The sequence below is a fragment of the Balaenoptera ricei genome, chromosome 13, assembly GCF_028023285.1.
Source record: "Balaenoptera ricei isolate mBalRic1 chromosome 13, mBalRic1.hap2, whole genome shotgun sequence".
Lineage (NCBI taxonomy): Eukaryota > Metazoa > Chordata > Mammalia > Artiodactyla > Balaenopteridae > Balaenoptera > Balaenoptera ricei.
Genome location: NC_082651.1, coordinates 53575557 through 53595041, shown reverse-complemented (window position 1 = coordinate 53595041; position 19485 = coordinate 53575557). Strand labels below are relative to the sequence as shown.

At 33.7% G+C, this 19485-nt stretch overlaps 1 protein-coding gene across 3 annotated transcripts in view; it reads right to left on the bottom strand.

Annotated features, from left to right (window-relative positions):
- Positions 1-19485, bottom strand: part of FANCL (FA complementation group L) — a 77881-nt gene that overhangs the window by 46243 nt on the left and 12153 nt on the right. The window contains exons 4-5 of one of the 3 annotated variants that reach the window (XM_059943287.1): positions 17453-17509; positions 12529-12629 (exon numbers count right to left, since the gene is read on the bottom strand). The exons of 1 other annotated variant lie outside the window; for it this stretch is intronic. In XM_059943287.1, the coding sequence (XP_059799270.1) occupies positions 12529-12629; positions 17453-17509 (158 nt within the window). The remainder of the gene's footprint in view (positions 1-12528; positions 12630-17452; positions 17510-19485) is intronic. One more of the 3 variants, XM_059943288.1, reaches the window with a different exon arrangement.

The window sequence follows — 19485 nt, the reverse complement described above, 5'->3', positions numbered from 1 at the left end:
AACCTTTGGCGCACACAGCATGTTCCTGTCAGGTTCTACTTATGTACACATTAAACTTCCTGTCAAACTCTTTGATCCATTTCTGCAGTTTCATACAATATGAGACTTTTATGCTTCCTTTATTTGTTTTTCTCCTCAATGAACTTCTCCTTTATTATAAATAATGTTACTGTACAAAAGCCTGGCTAGTATTAGTTCATATACTCAAATTGATCCTCTAAGGAAAATGCTGTATAAGCACAGGTACAGCCTGGTCTCCTAACAATAAATTTTCTTTTTGTGCAATATATAGCTTCTGACACTTAACCTGGGCATGTATTCAAGATGACTAATATTTTAAACACATACCACAAGCACAATTGTTTTGGCTTTAAGTTGCTCTAAATGCATGTACTTTTTACAATGGAAACCAATACCCTTTGAAATATATCATTCTGTAAAAATATGGTCCCTTGAGAAGCATAAGCTACTGCCAAAAAGGTTCAAATTTAGCAGTATATTTACTAGTGAACTGGGCATGTGGATATTTTTTTGACATTTTTACAGTACCATTCTCTTGTGAAGATAAAAAGTAGCCTAACAGTATTGCACAACTTATCACCCAGACTGATGGTAAAACCTGTTGGAGTTCAAAACTAACATTAGCTTCCTAACCTAGGAAACATTTTTTTAACAACACTATATGCTGTTTAGTCACTGGCCAGATATAATGGTAAAATGGGTCAATTTCAAGAAGTGCTGGGCAATAAAGTTGTGGAACACTATTTGTAATGAAAAACAGATCTAAATCTGAAGACACATATCTTCAATAATAGAATAAAAAGTAAAACAGAACAATCTTTATCAACAGAAAAAATGTTTTATCATAATCTATAAAAAGTCTAGAGTCTTAGAAAACAAATGAAAATTCTAGAAATGTTTATTTACATAAAAATATCAATGACTCTAGTTAATCATTATTTTCTTTCAGCTTTATTTGTAAATGTCTCATATCCCCCTCCCCTCAAAAATTTACAACATGAGACTTTATCACATGTTTTATCAGTATGACTCTAAGGGTTAGATATATGGGCATCTGACTCTTTGAAAACATCAACACTTCATATTCAAGATGTTGAGATGAGCATATGCATTTATATCCTCTGTCTACTCACACACAGAAAAAAGGAATTTTAAAAAGATATGCATAATCCCACAGTTATAAAAAGCACAAGAAGGAATAGCATCAATCAAAGCAAATTTTCAACAAACTTTATAAAGATGTAAAGTGGTCAGAAGAGCACTGAGTAACGAAACGGATTAGAGGAGAGAGAAAGAGGGCTCCAGGAGGGAGACAGCTGGCAAAAAAAGAAAGTCTACAGAACAGAGGGTATTACTTATATGTGGGAAGAAATTAAGGAAACTTTAAAAAAATACGAGAAACCAAAATGGGAAGAGGAAATTTTAAACTAAATCATAAACAATAAAGCTATGTTAAAAATGGTAATTGCTCTACCATTAGCTTTTCAGTGAAAAATATTTATGTAGTCATAAAAAATTAAACTGCTTACTAATTACAATTTTTAGAATTCAGCAATAGACAAAGCTAGCAGACTTAATTATAGTTACAGAAACTAATGTAAATATATTTGATCATTGCAATTTAAAACAGAGACAACAAAAATTGAGAAGGAGAAAGAGAAGGATATGAGGAGGGAAGATTAGAAACATTAAATTTTGTAATTGCTAATTTGAGAGTAAGAGATACCATCTTTAATTGAACAGACATGAAAGAAGTTTAAGAAATATTAAAGCGAATAGAAGAATAAAAGAATAGTGATGAAGGGAGAGAGAAGGCAGTATATGAACTAAATCCATTTTTATTACAGTAGTTAATCAGTATTTAATTCTGATCAATCAAGCAATGCTGAATATAGGCATATTTTTTAGAAATACAGAAGTTACTTGTAAACATGAACATTTCAGAGTGTTTGTCTCAAAGTGTAAGACCAGGGATGGGATATGGTATGGAAAAAGCCTGCTGCTTTTCATTATAAGCCCTAAATAGTTTAGAAGCATGATGAATATATATAGAGAGAGCGAGCAAGAAGGAATAGGGAGAGAGAAGGAACAACTAAATCACCAACTAGTACTTTTCATACTTCTCATTGCTGCTTGGCATCAACATGTTCAAAATCATTACGGAACATCTATAAAATAAGACAGCAATAAACTAAAGTTCTAGTCTTTTGTTTGCAATCACACGGACAAAGTTTAAGACGTAGAAATAATACATTAGAGAAAAACAGGCTTATGCTCAAAATACTGCCCTGCAGTCAAAAGGATCATAAGGTTAATTTTGTTAAGCTTTAAGACAAAATTCAAACTTTTAAAAATTTATAATTTCAGGTTAATCTCAGCATCGTCATTTAAAATTAAACATTTTACCCATGTTGATTCCTGTCTACTTTGTTTGGGGAAGAAGGAGAAAATTAATTGTGATTATTATCACGTTTAGTACATGTGACTGAGAATGGCAAATGTGCTCTAGTATTTATTCTCAGCTTCTTTCTTTTGGTAGTAGGATCCCAGCCACCGCAGCACTCCACCTAAACCGAGTTTTAGCTGGGTACACTCCATCCAGCTAGCAACCCTTCCAGCTGTCCTTGGGTATCAGCATATCACTAAATTTTGGCCAATGTACTGCAAGCAGAAGTGATATGTGCACCTTTTGGATCATTTATAACAAAATCGTGGCTACCCCTCCCCCAATCCCTCCCATTCTCCCTTCCTGTACAGTGGAACTTAGGCCAATATGACCCAGCAAAGACCATGCCAACAAGAACAACCTCTTAGTGCAGCTCTGACCAACAGAACTTTCTGTGATGACGGAGGTATTCTATATCTGCACCGTCCAAAACAGTAGCCACTAATCATATGTAGCTACGGAGGACTTAAAATGTAGCTAGTATGAATATTAAATTTTTAATTTGAGTTAATTTAAATGTTATCAATAGTCACATGTGGCTAGTAGCTACTATGCTGAACAACGCAGCCAGTGGATGGTTGAAAAGCAAAAGAAACCTGGGCTCTTGGATGACCCTGTGAAACAAAGCCACCAACTCACTCTTGACCACCTGCCTACCTGTGAACTGTTAAATGAGAGATGAATAAAATTCTATTTTGTTTGAAACACTGAGGATTTGGAGTTCTCTTTGTTAACAGCAGCTCAGCCTGTACCTTAACTAGATAATCAATATTTGTATCTACTCACGATAGAAAGGAATATCTTAACGTTTGGTCTACAGAAGAGATATTAAAGGGGAAAAAAACAGCAATAAGCTCTTACAAGTAATATTAAAATCAGTTTTTCTTAAAAAAAGGCTATTTCAAATGTTCTCTTTTATTGGTAAGTTGGATATCTCAATTTAAACATGAAATAAATAATTTCTACTCATTTAAATAATACATTTGGGCAACTTTCATTATTGGAAAGCTCAAATTTTTGAAAAGTTATAATCACATTTAAAACATATTTAGAAGTTTAGGTATTTACTACTTAGCTAGACATATTCTAAAACTGACTAAGAAATTATAAAAACATAAATATAAAAATCTAAAGAAATAAAACACTATACTTTTTGCACTTTACTTTGCATTTATCATTTGCTGCATTTCTTTATAAGTTACTGCTTGCAATAACTAAAATGGCACTAAACTTAGAGTTAAGGTTTTTTTTAAATTTTATTTATTTATTTATTTATTTATTGGCTGCATTGGGTCTTTGTTGCTGCACACTGGCTTTCTCTACCTGTGGTGAGCAGGGGCTACTCTTCGTTGTGGGGTGTGGGCTTCTCATTGCGGTGGCTTCTCTTGCTGCGGAGCACGGGCTCTAGGCTCCTGGGCTTCAGTAGCTGTGGCTCATGGGCTCTAGAGTGCAGGCTCGGTAGTTGTGGCGCACGGGCTTAGTTGCTCCGCAGCATGTGGGATCTTCCTGGACCAGGGCTCGAACCCGTGTCCCCTGCATTGGCAGGCGGATTCTCAACCACTGCGCCACGAGGGAAGCCCAAGAGTTAAGTTTTTTAAACATTTTAAAGGGATATTAATACTTAAGCTTCAGAGAGGTTTTTGTTGTTGTTCTTAATAGGTGAATGTTATCAGTACAGAAAAACAGAATGAACGTGCTTTATATCTCTTAAAATACTGTACTTACTTTGACCAAAAGCTTAAGTTATACAGTTTTTTTCATTAAATATCTAGATGCATTTACGTACTAAAAACATCAAAAGGCAGACTGAAGACCTTCATGTTTTAATAAAGCACCAAAGTTTCCATTTCCACTCTCAACTTTAAGCATTAACTACTTCAAAAAACAACCTCCCTAGTTAACATTTTTCCTCCCTGTGTTTTTCTGTACACCAGTCTATCCTGCCTTCCATTAACTAGATTAATCTTCCTAAGTATATTTTTAATCATATCAACCACTTGCTCAAAAATACTCAGTGAGTCCCCATCACCTGCATATAAAGAATCCTTAGCCTAACAGTCAAGACCTTTCAGTCCGGCCCTAATATTAATCCTCTTATGTGAGCAACTGATCCACTCCCAAGTCCAAAAATGAACTGCACGTTTCCATCACTACAAAGTTGCCTCCCCCATTCCTACCCTTTTAAGGCTTTCTATATTCCTCCCAAGCTTTCCCAATATCTACTTCCTCTCAGAACCTTCCTAAATTATCCATAGCACAAAAGAACTTCACCTTTCTCTAAACTCTCATACTGCTCCTTTCCGTGTTAAGTTTTGCCTCCCAATCAAATAAGCTTTTTTTTTAATAAGTGATATGAAAGTTTTATTTTTCTATGTATGTGTCAATGCTCTATGTATTATATGAACATAAACAAGCTGCTGTCAGACTGGTTCATATTTACTGATTCGCATGTAAGTTTTAAACAACTAAATGCAAATTCTGTTCAACTAGATACTCTAAACATATTACCAATGTTTAGAAGGACAATTTTTTCACTTTTATATAATTTGCATTCAGTGATTTGGACATATGTATGAGGTAAAAGCACTCTATTTATAAAGGTCATTTAGAATGAAATTCATACTTTTAACATCTATGTTCTTATGCGTTATACAACAAAATTATCATTATGATTATAATTAAATCATAACACTAATTATATGTTGTAAAACTCATACATAGTCGGACCTTTTGGTGAACTAGTGTCTCAACAACTTTATATTTACTTTACACAAGGAATTATTTGAGTCACATACTTATGTTTCTTTTCAACCCTTATTACTAAGCATCACTGGTTTCATTTAAAAAATGAAGAGTATGTGGCTCTGAGAGGTTATGTGACTTGCCCAAGGTCACACAGCTGATAAGCCAGAATTAAAGCCCTTGTCTCATTACTGGAATTAATTTAGTATTAACATGTATCTCCATTTCTCCCAATATGTTATATAATTCTTTGAAATGCACTGAGAATTATAGAGGATATCACCATCAATGAATTAAGTCCATTTCAAAAATATTAGACTTAATTAAAAATCTAATTTAATACATGTTGACAATCTTTCAGCAGCACAACAAATTTAGTAAAACTCAGCTCTTTCCCAAAATAAATTTAAAAGGCCAAATAGTTTAATTCTACTCACTCTAAGCGATAAATAATATGCTACATTAAAAAGGACAAAACCATCAGGTCACTACCCCCTGTTTGAATCATTTAAGCTCTGAATTATCTAGGACCATGTGATTACTAAAATAAACATAAGATATCCTATAAATAAAGTGACTATGCATTTCTTTTGAACTGGGACACTTTTGAGACTAAAAGGGGCCAAGATAAAAGGCATAAGTTAGGACTATCCTAGGTAAAGTGGGATATAAATCAGCCATTCTATAAAGCAAACAAAGCTTTCAACTTCAGGACATTCTTAATACCAAACAGAAAATCCTATTAAACCCCAAGAATTCTGTTTAATTCTTACTGTTTTAATGAGCCATTCTGTAACATAACACAAGCAGAAGTTAATGGAAACCCATCAAGACACTTTTTTGCATCACCCACTTTTTGAGCCAGTATAACACCCAAAATCATCCACAACTTCATCTTACCCTTAGGACAACTTGCTGTTTTTAGTGTGTTTTTAAAGAAGTTGAAACTACTGTAGAAATTACAATAGCAGCAATCAAACTTAAGATCAGCTACTAATTCTCAATGTCATTTCTATAAAAAAAAAAAAAGGGTATACGAATATAGAGGAAAAAGGAAAGATTTCAATCATATTTTTAAACATTTCCTTTTTTCTAACTGAATTTTTTATAAAGCTTGACCCTATAGAACTGATTAGATATGTCAAGTATGTAATTTAAAAACACAGCAAGGTTTTCCTTATCTTAAAAAAAAAATCCTTCTTTTATTATCAGATTTTACTATTCCACTAACAAATCTACAAGATTATTATTTAGAGTGTAAGTAAAATATAGATATTTCATTTGGTCTAGGAATCATGAAGATTCTGAAAATCCATTTAAATCAATTTGTCATGCAAATCATTATGTGTGTTATTTTAAAAGATATTTTAAATTAAGAAGCTAGACAGCTGCTCAGGCAGCACCTCAAAAGTTAACAATTCTAGCACAGGGACAGCACAGTTCAGGTCTCATTTGTAGCTCTGAGGGTCCTGAAACCCAGTATTATCAGTGTGCCAAGTATACCAGGCCTGATTTAAGAATTAAGTCACAAAAATAAAACTGAAAGGAGATGTTCTTACTTCGCCAGACACTGCTGGATAAATACGGACAAAATCATACTATTTGGCGTCTCACAATCAATCCATGTGGACAACTTCTCTTCTGCTAACACACTGTTTATTTGTAAAGACTATGAAACTAATGATTAGGTAACAGCAGGTATATTCTAATTCAATCATGCATCCTAGTCACTATAATTAAACTATGAGCTTTCATAAATCTAAGCAACAGATTTCAAAACTACCATTTTGCACATGGCCAATTTTATCCGTGGTGCGATAGTCACACTTCGAGGCTGAAACTAATAAAAACTATGTCCAGGTACTTGAGGGAACTTTACTAAAGGCTCCATACCAGAGCTATCCCCACAGCTCACCTCCAGGGCGCCATCAGTCACGCCAAATGCCTGAGCACTGTTGTGCAGCCAGCCTTGGCAATATACACTCATCTTATATACAAAGCTGGGGATGAAAATATGTATCCTGAAACTTATTCTGAGAATTAGACAAGAACTCTATAAAGTAGCTAGCAGGAACTTAAAAATGGAAGTTCCTATATATAATAATCTAAGGGGGAGACAAACATTTATATTGTGATGAATGCTATGGTAGAGGCGTTCATATGCTTACCTTTGGCTTTCATCTATTATCTAAGCTAGAGACCTGTTCCTTTTTCTCCGCTATCAGAACAATGTATATAAAGCAAAGCAAAAGTCAGTACTTCCTATTTATCTATAAAAACATTTATTCCATAAAATATTTTATATACTTGCACTATTTCTCTTATAACTTTGTTGCTAACAGCTCTCAAAAATCCTGTAAGTATACACCATAGTACCTATCTGAGTTAGAATTAAGTACTACTGGGATCCATCTACTTAAATTCTGACTCTTCCACTAGATGTAAGTTCCATGAGGAATCTTAAGTCTTGCTTGTGTATCTTCACTGCCTTACATTATAGGCATTCAATAAATAATAGGTGGAAAAAAATGAACAATTCAAAAATCTGATATTTGCATACTCAATGCTTCAACTGATTTTCATTACTGGAGTTCTCCCAATAATGTCACATCTGCTTAGAAAACTGCCTCAAACTGACTATATCAAAATAACAGAAATAAAACTAGAAGAACATTTCTTCTTCCCTTTCCAAACCCTTCCTCCATTCCTAATTATCCTCTAAACACTAAGATCTTAACATTTAAGCATCAGAAAATAAGTCAAAATAATTTTTCTCTTTTCTATCACTTTAAATCCAAAGAATGATCAGGTCCATGACATCAACGCCTCAAGAAAAATCTTCATAACTTCAGCAGAATTGTTAAGAGTGCATCTCAATTCATTACTTGTCTTCTCTGTCTCTCCCCTCCATTGTTTTGCTAAATTTTCTAAAAAGGGTTTCATCCATCCCAAATCCTATTCAGGAATGATATCTTATCAAATAAAACGTAATTTCATGAATATGCATTAACCAGTCCTCAATATCACCGTAACAGTACATTTAAAATTATATGTAACATCCATTTCTGGCTAAAATGGAGTACCTTACTGAAGACCAAAACTTCCTCTGAGAACAACTAAAGTAGCCTGATGAAAGGGAAAAGAAAAAAAAAGTTTGAAGGTGTCAAAAAATTGCTAAAGCAACCAGGACTTGAAGGACCAAGGTCCTGAAGAAGGGGGAACAGAGGAGAAGTAAGCCAACACTTCAGCCATTTTTCCTTCAGGGTATTTAGCAATTCTGGGCATAGGGCAAGAAAAGGAGGATCTGGGTAAATGGAGCAGGCAGAGAGCTACTAGTAAGTGGCAAAAAAAAAACAAAAACAAAAAAAACAAACAAAAAAACCAAAAAAAAATCAACAACAAAAAAACAAAACAAAAACCCTAACAGCATTTCTGGCAACCTCATGAGGATAGAGAAATAAAAATAATGGACTTAAAGGGCCAGAATCTGGTGAAAAGGTAGGGTCAGAGACTGGGGCCTTATATCCTGGCAATTTTCCATCAAAACTTTTAATAAACTGCAAGGGATAAGAGGATAAAAAGCCAAGCAGAAAGCCAATCAAAAACAAAGGATAATATTTAGAAATCTCATAATACTGAGGAGAAATTTATTAGAATTTAGAACCTACCAGTGGGAAAAAGTCCCAGTGAACATCCCTAAGCTCTCAGTGGGAACCCTTGGAGGGTTACCGGTAAAGGCAAAGTAAACAAGAGGTATGTGAAGCACTGCCCAAAATGCAACCCAGACTCTAATGGGCTAAAGGTAAACTAGCCTAATGAAGACAAAGATTAGAGTTTAGGATCTACCAAGGGAGAAATCCAAATGAGCACACTTGGCTCTTGCTTGAAAGCTCTGGAGGGTTATAGCCTGGGACAGGGAGAGGAGCAATAAGAGCCCTGCAAAAACTACAACCCACCGGGAACCATTTCACTCTCTATGGCAACCTGCCCCCGCTTTATTTTCCTAGTAAAGAAAAAAGTAAACCCTCTGTAGAACAAAATATCATCTGGAGCTTCCGAACTTTTTAATACACAATTTCCAACACTCAACAAATATTATTAGGTATAGCACTGCAGCCTGAATGGCCAAAGGCAAGTACAGAAGAACAGCCAAGACAGTGAAAAAAGGTGCATTAACTAGAATGCCTACAAATTAAGCCAGTTTCCTCATTTCTCCCCTTTTGCCGTTTTTTTTTTTTTTTTTTTTGGTTATTTTTTCCCCCGAAGAAAAAACAATCATGTTATTGAGAAGAGACACAGAGATTTAAGGTTTTACATTTTTTTTTGTTATACAGTATTCAATTTTGTATTGATTCAATTGTGAAAATAAAGAAAAACCCTTACTCTTTGCTGTTAAAAAAAAAAGTCTAGGCCTTGGTATTCACCCAACAAAGTTGAAAAATAACATCCACATAAAAAACCTGCACATAGATGTTTACAGCAGCTTTATTCATAACTGCCAAAATTTGGAAGCAACCAAGATGTCCTACAGTAGGTGAATAAACTGTGGTTCACCCAGACAATGAAATATTACTCAGTGCTAAAAACAAATGAGCTAATGAGCCATGAAAAGACTGAGAGGAAATTTAAATACATATTACTAAGTGAAATAAGCCAATCTGAAAAGGCTTCATAATGTATGATTCCAACCATATGATATTCTGGAAAAGGCAAAACTATGGAGACAGTAAAATGAACAGTGGTTGCCAAGGGTCAGGGGAGAGGGAGGGATGAATAGGTAGAGCATAAAGCATTTTTAGGGCAATGAAACTACTTTGTACAATATTATAATGACAGATACACGTCTTTATACATTTGTCCAAAACCATAAAATGTACATCACTAAGAGTAAATCCTAATATAAACTATGGTTTTCGGGTGATAACAATGTGTCAATGTAGGTTCATCCATTGTAACAAATGTACCACTCCAGTGGGGGATGCTGATAATGGTGGAGTCTATGCGTGTATTTGGGGGCAGAAAGTATATGGGCAATCTCTGTACCCTCCTCTTAATTTTGCGATGACCCTAAAACCACTCTAAAAAAATTAAGTCTATTAACAAAAATTAATAAAAGCACTAGGAATGCCAAGATCCGGGACTATATGACAGAAAACCACAAGAAAAAAATAAAAAAATAAAAAGAGACTCAAGGGGATCTAGATTATGGGAGTAGTTAGAAAAATTTTAAAACCATAAAAAAAAAAATAGAGAAAAAGATGGAGAATTTCAACAGAGTATTAAAATCTAGTAGAGTTATACTAATATCTAACAAAGTAGACATTAAGGCAAGAAATATTGCTAGATACGAAAAGAAACATTTAATGATGAGGGAAAATCCACGAGGAAGATGCAGCAATTATAAATGTGTATGTACTCTAAATTAAAAACAGAACTTCAATATGATCCAGCAATTCCACTTGAGGGCATATGTCCGAAGGAAACAAAATCACAATGTCAAAGAGACATCTGCACACCCATGTTCACTACAGCATTATTTACAATAGCCAAAACATGGAAACAACCCAACTGTCCACTGACAGATGAATAGATAAATAAAATGTGGTGTATATATATACAATGGAATACTTTTCAGCCATAAAAAAGGACATCCTGCCATTTGCAACAACCTGGATGACCTATAATGGGTATTATGCTAAGTGAAATAAGTCAGACAGAAAAAGACAAATACTGTATGATCTCACTTATAATGTGGCATCTAAAAACATACCCTAAAAAACTGAATTCATAAATACAGAGAAAAGATTGGGGGTTGCCAGAGATGGGTGTGGAGGGTGGGTGAAACGAGTGAAAGAGGTCAACAGGCACAAACTTCCAGTTAGAAAATAATTAGTGGGAGTGTAATGTACAGCATGGTGACTACAGCTAATAATATTGAACAGCTGACCTGAACAACATGGCGGTTAGGTGCACCAACCCTCAACACAGTCGAAAATCTACCTATAACTTCACAGTTGGCCCTCCATATCTGCAGTTCCACATCCACACATTAAACCAATGGCAGATTGGATAGTACTATAGTACATATTTATTGAAAAAAAATCTGCATATAAGACCCCGTGACGCTCAAGGGTCAACTGGATTGTATATGTGAAAGCTGCTAAGAGAATAAATCTTCAGCGTTCTCATCACAAGAAAAAAATATGTAACTGTGTACTTATGCATGTTAACTAGACTTCTTGTGGTGATTATTTCATAATACCTACATATATTGAATCAGTATGTCATACATCTGAAACTAATATAATATTCTATGTCAATTTTATCTCAATAAATAAATATTAAAGGGAATTCTTCAGTCAGGAGGAAAATTACTCTAGACAGGATAGAAATGCAGTAACGAAGGAATGAAGAACACTGGGAGAAATAACTGTGTGTGTATGTATAAAAATACTGACTTTAAAAACAACAATAATAACGTTTGTTAAATTTAAATATAGAATTAAAATGCATTATAACAACAACACAACAAAGGGGAGAAAATGCATTAAAGAGTTTTAGATCCTCGCAATATAAGAAAATTGGTAACGATAACAATGTATATTTTGCTATGTGTATGCTGTAATCTCTGAGGTAACCTCTAAAATAATAAAAAACAGTATACCTAAAAAGTTAATAGAAAGAAAAATATAATAAAAATTGTGATTAATTCAAATAAAGGCAGATGAAGAAAAAAAACACAAAATACATGAGACAAATAGAAAACATATAGCAAGATAATAGACATAAAACTAAATATATTGGGTGATGTCAGTGAAAATGGCAGTCAGAAGTTCCTAAAATTCTCCCCTCCATATAATAGCAACAAGAAAACCAACACAAAAAAACTGTCAGAAAAAAAGACAAATATGTGAGGTGATGAATGTTAATTAATACAATTGTGGCAATCCTTTCACAAAGTATAGGTATATCAAATCATCACACTGTACACTTTAAGTATGTAAAAATTTTATTTGTCAATTATATCTCACTAAAAGAAAAAATAATGTTATATGTTCAGTGAAAATATGGTAACATCTTAATTTACTGTGTACATAAAAATGTTATTTTTTTCCAAATTATATTTAGAATGCTACCTTGTAGGTCAGTTTTTTTATGATGATATACCTTTAATTCATAGCCACAATAAGGATCAGATACTCTAACTACATGACACTTTTGACTAAAAACAGTGCAAAATAAATTGCTAAAACTGAAAATATATTAAATTGAAATGCGTAAGAGAAAGGCATTTCTAAAACATTTTAAAATAGACATACTTATCCCAACCAAGAGTTCCTATCTCTTCAATAAGGCTTGAGTAGAACTGGGGAGGAGGAGGTAGTACATACAGCTCTTTTTTATTCTTTAAAGCAACTTCCTGTTTAAAAGAAAAAACTTGAATCAGCTGCGGAATGCTACACAATGAATTATTAGTACCTGATTACGAAACACAATTCTGTAATCTTTGTACCTAACTAAAGTATCCATTATTTTTACAGAAAATCCAGCTGAATGATTCCCCTTCTCATAAAAAAAGACACGAAAAGGGTAAAGGACTGCACTGAAGGTCATGTAAAACTGTCAATTATTATACCATAAAAACTTAAGACTCTCATGTTCTCCTAGACCATTATGCCTATCAGAGATGAAAAAAATTCACACACACACACACAAAACCCCCTCATTCTCAAGGCTTCACTATTTTTCTACTCCTGTTGATATAAAGAAACATGTACCTTTAAAGAAAAGCCTGAACTCTATGTACATTGCCTAGACTGATACATTTGCACACCTTTGTGAATCACATTCTTATAAAAATCCTTCATTATCACAAGAAATACATACCTGTTAATTTCTTTCACTGACTTACATGCTGTATTACTCCCAGACCAGCTAAGTGTTTTGCCATCTATTTGGCTAGATCACAGCTCCTTTCCCTGCTAAGCCCACCTATGATATCTTTAAGATGGTTTATGTTCCCCCAAACAAAACTAAAATTTACACTTTTACAAGCAATACAAACATCACTAGAGTTGCTGAGGCTGAAAATTACCAGTTATTTCAAAGGTGCTAACCTAGACAAATATCTTATTTGGAAAGTAAAAATAAATGTATCTATACAGATGTTCATATGGTCTGGATTATCAAAAGGTATTATAAAAAGGAAAGAAATAATAAAACCAGAAATTAATTAATAAAAACCAATAAAGAAATTAAAAACCAGATATAATAAATAACAAAACCAGATGGGAAGAAGTATAAAAATTATAAGTACTTCTGGTAACCCTAATAATAAGTATAAATTTTTATTTGTTTAAGTATATATTTATTAGTCCTTATCCTTTTTTTTTTTTTAAACAAGGATAGGAGACAATTAAATTGAGGTAACACTAGAAAGAATAGATTTTTACAAAACAGCGTTTCAAAATCAGGACTGTTTACTGAAACTACTTTAATACAGTTCTAAATCTGCTATAGGATAAAAACAAACAAACCAAACTGTGAAAGCAGGTTTGTAAAGCCCAGAATGTCAATGTGAATTAGAAGGGAAGCTCCCAGAAGACAAAAAGTATACTGCTTTTTTATAAACTAAATACCTAATGCTGTATATAGATAGCCTGATAGTCCACAGAAATAAATTTGTACTATTAAGATTAGCCTGTTACTAGTACTACTAATAATAATGTCAATATCATTCCTGGACTTACAGATGTAACAGCTATACAGTATTTGGAAACTTTTTTAAATTCAAAAATATTAATTACTACTATTCACGTACACTGAAGGTTAAAAATAAACTTGGATAATAATAAAAATGTACTTTAATCCTAGGTTTATGACATTTGTAAACTCTGCCTTCTTCCTAGGGTCAGACAAGTTATTCCTATTCTAGAACTGTAACAGAGAAAAGGGCAAAGGCAGAGAAGCAAAGTGTTCTTTGTGGACAAGGAAGCAAAGGTACATAGTAGAAAGAACACAGGCTTTACAAACAGGTTTTAATTCCTAATTTTAAACATTTCCAAGTTTTGAGGCCTTAGGCACTCAGTGACTCAGCCATAAAAAAGGAATAAAATAATTTACCCTGTTGAGTTCTTTTAAAACAACTGTTCATCTATCAGATATGTACAAGCTCCTACTATACGCCTAGTTATTACTAGGAAACTCCATGAGAGATTTAACAAAATTTCCTGAAATAAGATCAACACCTACTGATTTCATTTGGGCAACATTCTCAATACTTTCACCAGTGATTATATTAAATGAACCCTATTACTAACAATACAACCCAATAAACTACTAATTCTTACGTTTTTAGGTACAGTGCCATAAATGCGCAATAGTATCACCAACTCTGTCCACAATTTCTTTAGAAAGCTAAAGTAGAGGATCTCATTTTACTCAGAAATGCAATGACAAATGTACTAAATAGAATATTGTGAATTGGAGATCAATCCCCAATTATTTTAAACTATTGAGTATTTCTTCAAAATTAAATGACCGATAGAGCTTAAAGTTAGCTTCAGCAGTAACGAGCCACAGTATATACAGTTTTTACTCTGGTTCCCTTAGCCCAGGGATCCCCAACCCCCAGGCCGTGGACTGGTCTGAGGCCTGTTAGGAACAGGGCCACACAGCAGGAGGTGATGCACAGCAGGAGGTGAGCGGCCGGTGAGCAAAGCTTCATCTGCCGCCCCCCATGGCTCGCATTACCGCCTGAACCATGCCCCCCATCTCCCCCACCCCCCAGCTTCGTGGAAAAATTGTCCTCCACAAGACCAGACCCTGGTGCCAAAAAGGTTGGGGATCACTGCCTTCGTCCTATTTGTATAGGTTATCAAAATTATGATAAAAAGACAAAAGAAACTTTTCAAACTTTTGTTCAATGTCAAGGAGACGTAAACCAAAATACGCTTCACTTCTTCACCTTACATTTTTTAAGGTTATCATGTTGTGGCCTTTGACAAAATTGATAATGAATTTTGATAATCCTTATTAATTAGGGCTTACAAATTCATTAGTCAAAATTTAAACTTTAGAATCTGATTTTTTTTATACTCTTTATTTTGATCCCAAACGTTTCACCAAAGCTCCACCTCAGTGGGTTGTTATGAGGATTAAAAAAAGGGCTCAAGACAAATCCAGCAAGTAAATAAGCTCTAAATATGTGGCAGCTGCTCCTAACAATAAGAAGGCCTCAAAAAGAACCACAAAGAAATATCAAACTGCTTTCAGTTGTTAGTAGCTATATATTGGTACTGTAATTTTGTAAAACAAATATAAAGAAATATTTTATAGATATGGGAAAAGCATAAGTAAAACATACAAGTAAAAACATAATAAAATAACTATGTTAATATTCAAAATGAAAATTTTCAGATTTAAAAGAGATATAAGCATAAAGTCAAAGAAGTAAAATCCCTATGCCAAATTTGAAATGAAAATTTTGAAATGAAGTCATGATTGTTTTCTTTCTAAAAAGCATTTTTTTCAGGCTTTGTCCACTGAAAAGGCCTAGAATTAATACCAATGAACACTCCAGTTTTGAGACTGTGGCATCCAAATACCATTTCCTACAAAAAAACCATAGCTCTTCAGAAAAATAGGATGAGTTAATGAAACTGGGGCAATTGGTGTCATAAAGCAAAGCTTGGGATGTGTTAAAAGAACTCAGGAACCAACATGAAGGGGCTTACACTGACCAAAAATGGTACAGTTTAAGCACTGAATAATGACTGCAATGGACTAAAGTTAATCAAATATTAAAAAACCCACGGGTTCATAATAATACTAAAAAAAAAAAAGCATTAGTTTCCTTTGAGTTGCTAGGCACCACCTCATTATTCTAAAAATCGACTTTTTAAAAAAAGGAAAAAGAAACAAGCATTTATCCTGTCTCTCCAGTATAAGCTATGCCTCAAATTAACCAAATAACTGATGAAGGGAAATTCTTCTCTGTAAAAGATTTTCAGCTAATAAATGTAGATGATGGATTTTTAAAAATCACCATTTGCAATCCCTAATGAAATAGTGGATGTAGTCAATGACTGTCATTGGAAGCTAAAATCAGTAGGTGATAAGCTGATGGGAAACTTTATATTAGATGGATCTAAACCTATTGATCAATCTTAACTCCTCTAAACGAGGAACTATCAGACACCATGTACCTCCTGATACAGGGTAAGAAGTACAGAGCACAAAGTATTCTTACCAGAGCAAATGAACCCAATTCTGTTGAGACCCTGAGATCTAACTGCCAGATTGCAAAAAAGGTAGAAGAATATGTTAAAAGACACCATGAATATCTAATAAACCAAATCCAGAATGTAGGAAATTTTATAGGACACATAATCTGGCTTTTCAATGAGTAGATGGCATGAGAAGAAGGAAAAAAAAACAGTGAGGGGAAGAGGAGATGCTGCTACAGGAAGTAATTAAGAAACTTAAGAGACATATCAACTAAATATAATGTGTGGACCGTGTTTGCCTACTGATACAAACAAAGCAACTATAAAGAATTAGCACTAACTTTACTGGGATTATAACAGCATATTTTAAAACAGACAAAAAAACACTTAAGTGTTAGACGTATAATCTGATATTATGGAGAAATGGATACAATGTCCAGGGTTTCTTTTAAAATGCTCCAGTCCCTTTCTCCTAAAAGAGTAGGGGAAGAAATATGATTGGCAAAACTTTGAAGTTAGGTCATGGGCCTGTGGGTATTCCCTGTCGTCTTCCCTCTTCTGTTAATCAAGTATTTTACGTATAGTTAACTGAATAATCAATTATCATATGTAACTGTGTATATGTAATGAAGCCTAACAAATTTTTCAGAAATCTGTAGTTGTATACAAAATTATTTATACATTGTATTATATCTTTATGTGTGACTTTTTAATCTCTCTGTAGATGTTACATTCTCTAACAGACCAGAAGTACATTTTATTTCTTCACCACCTGTCCAAGACTAGTGTCAAGTGTGCCCAGTTTAGGATACAATCAAACTGGTTCTTACACATAGTTCTACTCCTCATGCAGTTTCAGAAAAGTACCATCCACATTTATGCACAGAGTAAAATAAGACATTAATGATTGCGAGTTGAGAAGTTTTAAGTTCTAATCATGTTGGTTTTTAAAGGAATTACAAAAACATTCAAGATTTACAGAATATGGTGACAGTGTTAGAAAACAAATTCTTACCAAAACCATCTTCAACTCCACTATAAAGCTCATTAGATCAGGAGAGTGCTGCATTCTCTAGATCAAAACAACATTTCCAATTAATTTCATGTGTACAATGAATATTCCACATGCTGAAATGGAAATAAAATCCAAGTCCATGTGAATATGGAAAAAAAAGTATTAGCTATATCTACGTCTTAAAAGTATAAGAATTAAAGTATTGGTCATCAACCCTACTATTCCTACCAATTTCATTCTGAAAGAGTAATTAAAGCCCTCAAATCTATTTTGGTGAGATATACTGAATTATGTAAGCATGTCACTTAAAATCTCACACATTCCTCTATTTCTTCAGCACTGACTACCATCAAGTTTAGCAATCTAGTGAACCACAGCACTATTTACCAAAAAAAAAAAAAAGTATGAATGGAGTGTCAAGAGGAGCATAAAATATAAAAATCAGGAAATCTATACAATTAAAAGAATCTAGTCAGGGCAATGAATTAACCACTAATCAATAAAACTGTCTATTTTAATTTTTTTCCTTCACCTTAAAGACTACCTATAATTGTTAATTTTGTCCTTTCACAACTAACCCGTATTAATTCAAAAAGAGTCAATCTTTCAATAAGGTAGAACAGTTACAATAAAATGGCAAAAAGGAAATAACTTCTGAAGTATAAGGGATATTAAAGTGTCATGGTTCCATTTCCTAGAAATCTTTGATTCTTAAAAGAAAATTATTATAGAATAAAAGAAAGCAAAAAAAAATTCTCATGTAAAATTGCTTTCTTAGATAAATCTCTACATCATTTCTCTGCTTGAAATCAAAATGTTATTTTTGTTACTTTTTCTGATGCACTGCACTACCACCACACAGTTCTGAAGTGGATATGTAAATTTCTGTCTTTACATGAGAAAAATAATAATCGAAGATATTTCAACAATACATGAGACATATGATTTACATCTTAACACAGCTTTGTGTGGGCACGTTTGTAGAACAAGTCTTTGACTTTCCCTTCTTCTATACAATATTTCCCCTGTAGTCTACTAGAGAGGAATAATAAATTATACCAAAGTGTGCAAACTACAGCTCAGAGGCTAAATCCAGCCCGATAGCTGTTTTTGTAAGCAGAGTCGTAATGAAATGCAGCCGCACCTATTCATTTACTTCTTGTCGAGGCTGCTTCGGTGCTACAAGGGCACCGTAGAGTAGTTATGACGGAGATCTTAAGGGTCCACAAAACCTGAAAAATTTACTATCCAGTCCTTCACAGAAAAAAAAATTGCTGACCCCCCACCAGATCTTAGGGGTCCATAAACCTGAAAAATTTACTATCCAGTCCTTCACAGAAAAAAAATTGCTAACCGCCCCCCCCGACCCATATTTACTAAAGTTAAAAATGATACAAGGAAAGAAGAGTAACATTCAACTGGACTTTGGAATAAAACAAAGACTGAAACTAATACTGGGTTCTACAGTAAGGGCAGGGTTCAGGGCAGGGAGGAGATAAGTAATTGGAACTTTTTCTAGGAATCCTCTTGGTGAACTGGTGGAGAAAAACTGTTACAGAATTTATTATTATTCTTAGTCTTCATTAACAGTTTTTCTTCAAGCTATTTAGATATCTCATTAGATTCATTTCTTAAACTTTAGTATACAATATAATCTCAGTGGATGGGGAAGGGGCGGTGAAGAGAAAACAGAGAGAAATAATTTAAACATCCCCTTAAAAATCTGCTGTAATTATACTGCCAGCAGTGACAGCCTACATTCTACAAATCAAATAGTTTATTTCCTATATTTCTTTGTGGTTCAGTACTGCTTTAAGTGAGAGTAACTGTCATTGTCAGTTTCATACATAATAACCTGCTTTAAGAAAGTAGAGGAAATCAGGAAAAATACACAAATGAATAAAGCATTAAAAGAAAGGCAGTTCTACTTACATTTATTTTCCTACAAGAGGCATTTCATTATTTTCAGTTGCTTCAGTAATTGATTAGAGAAACAAACAAAAATCTTTAAAGGAATTTTCAGGTAGAGCAAC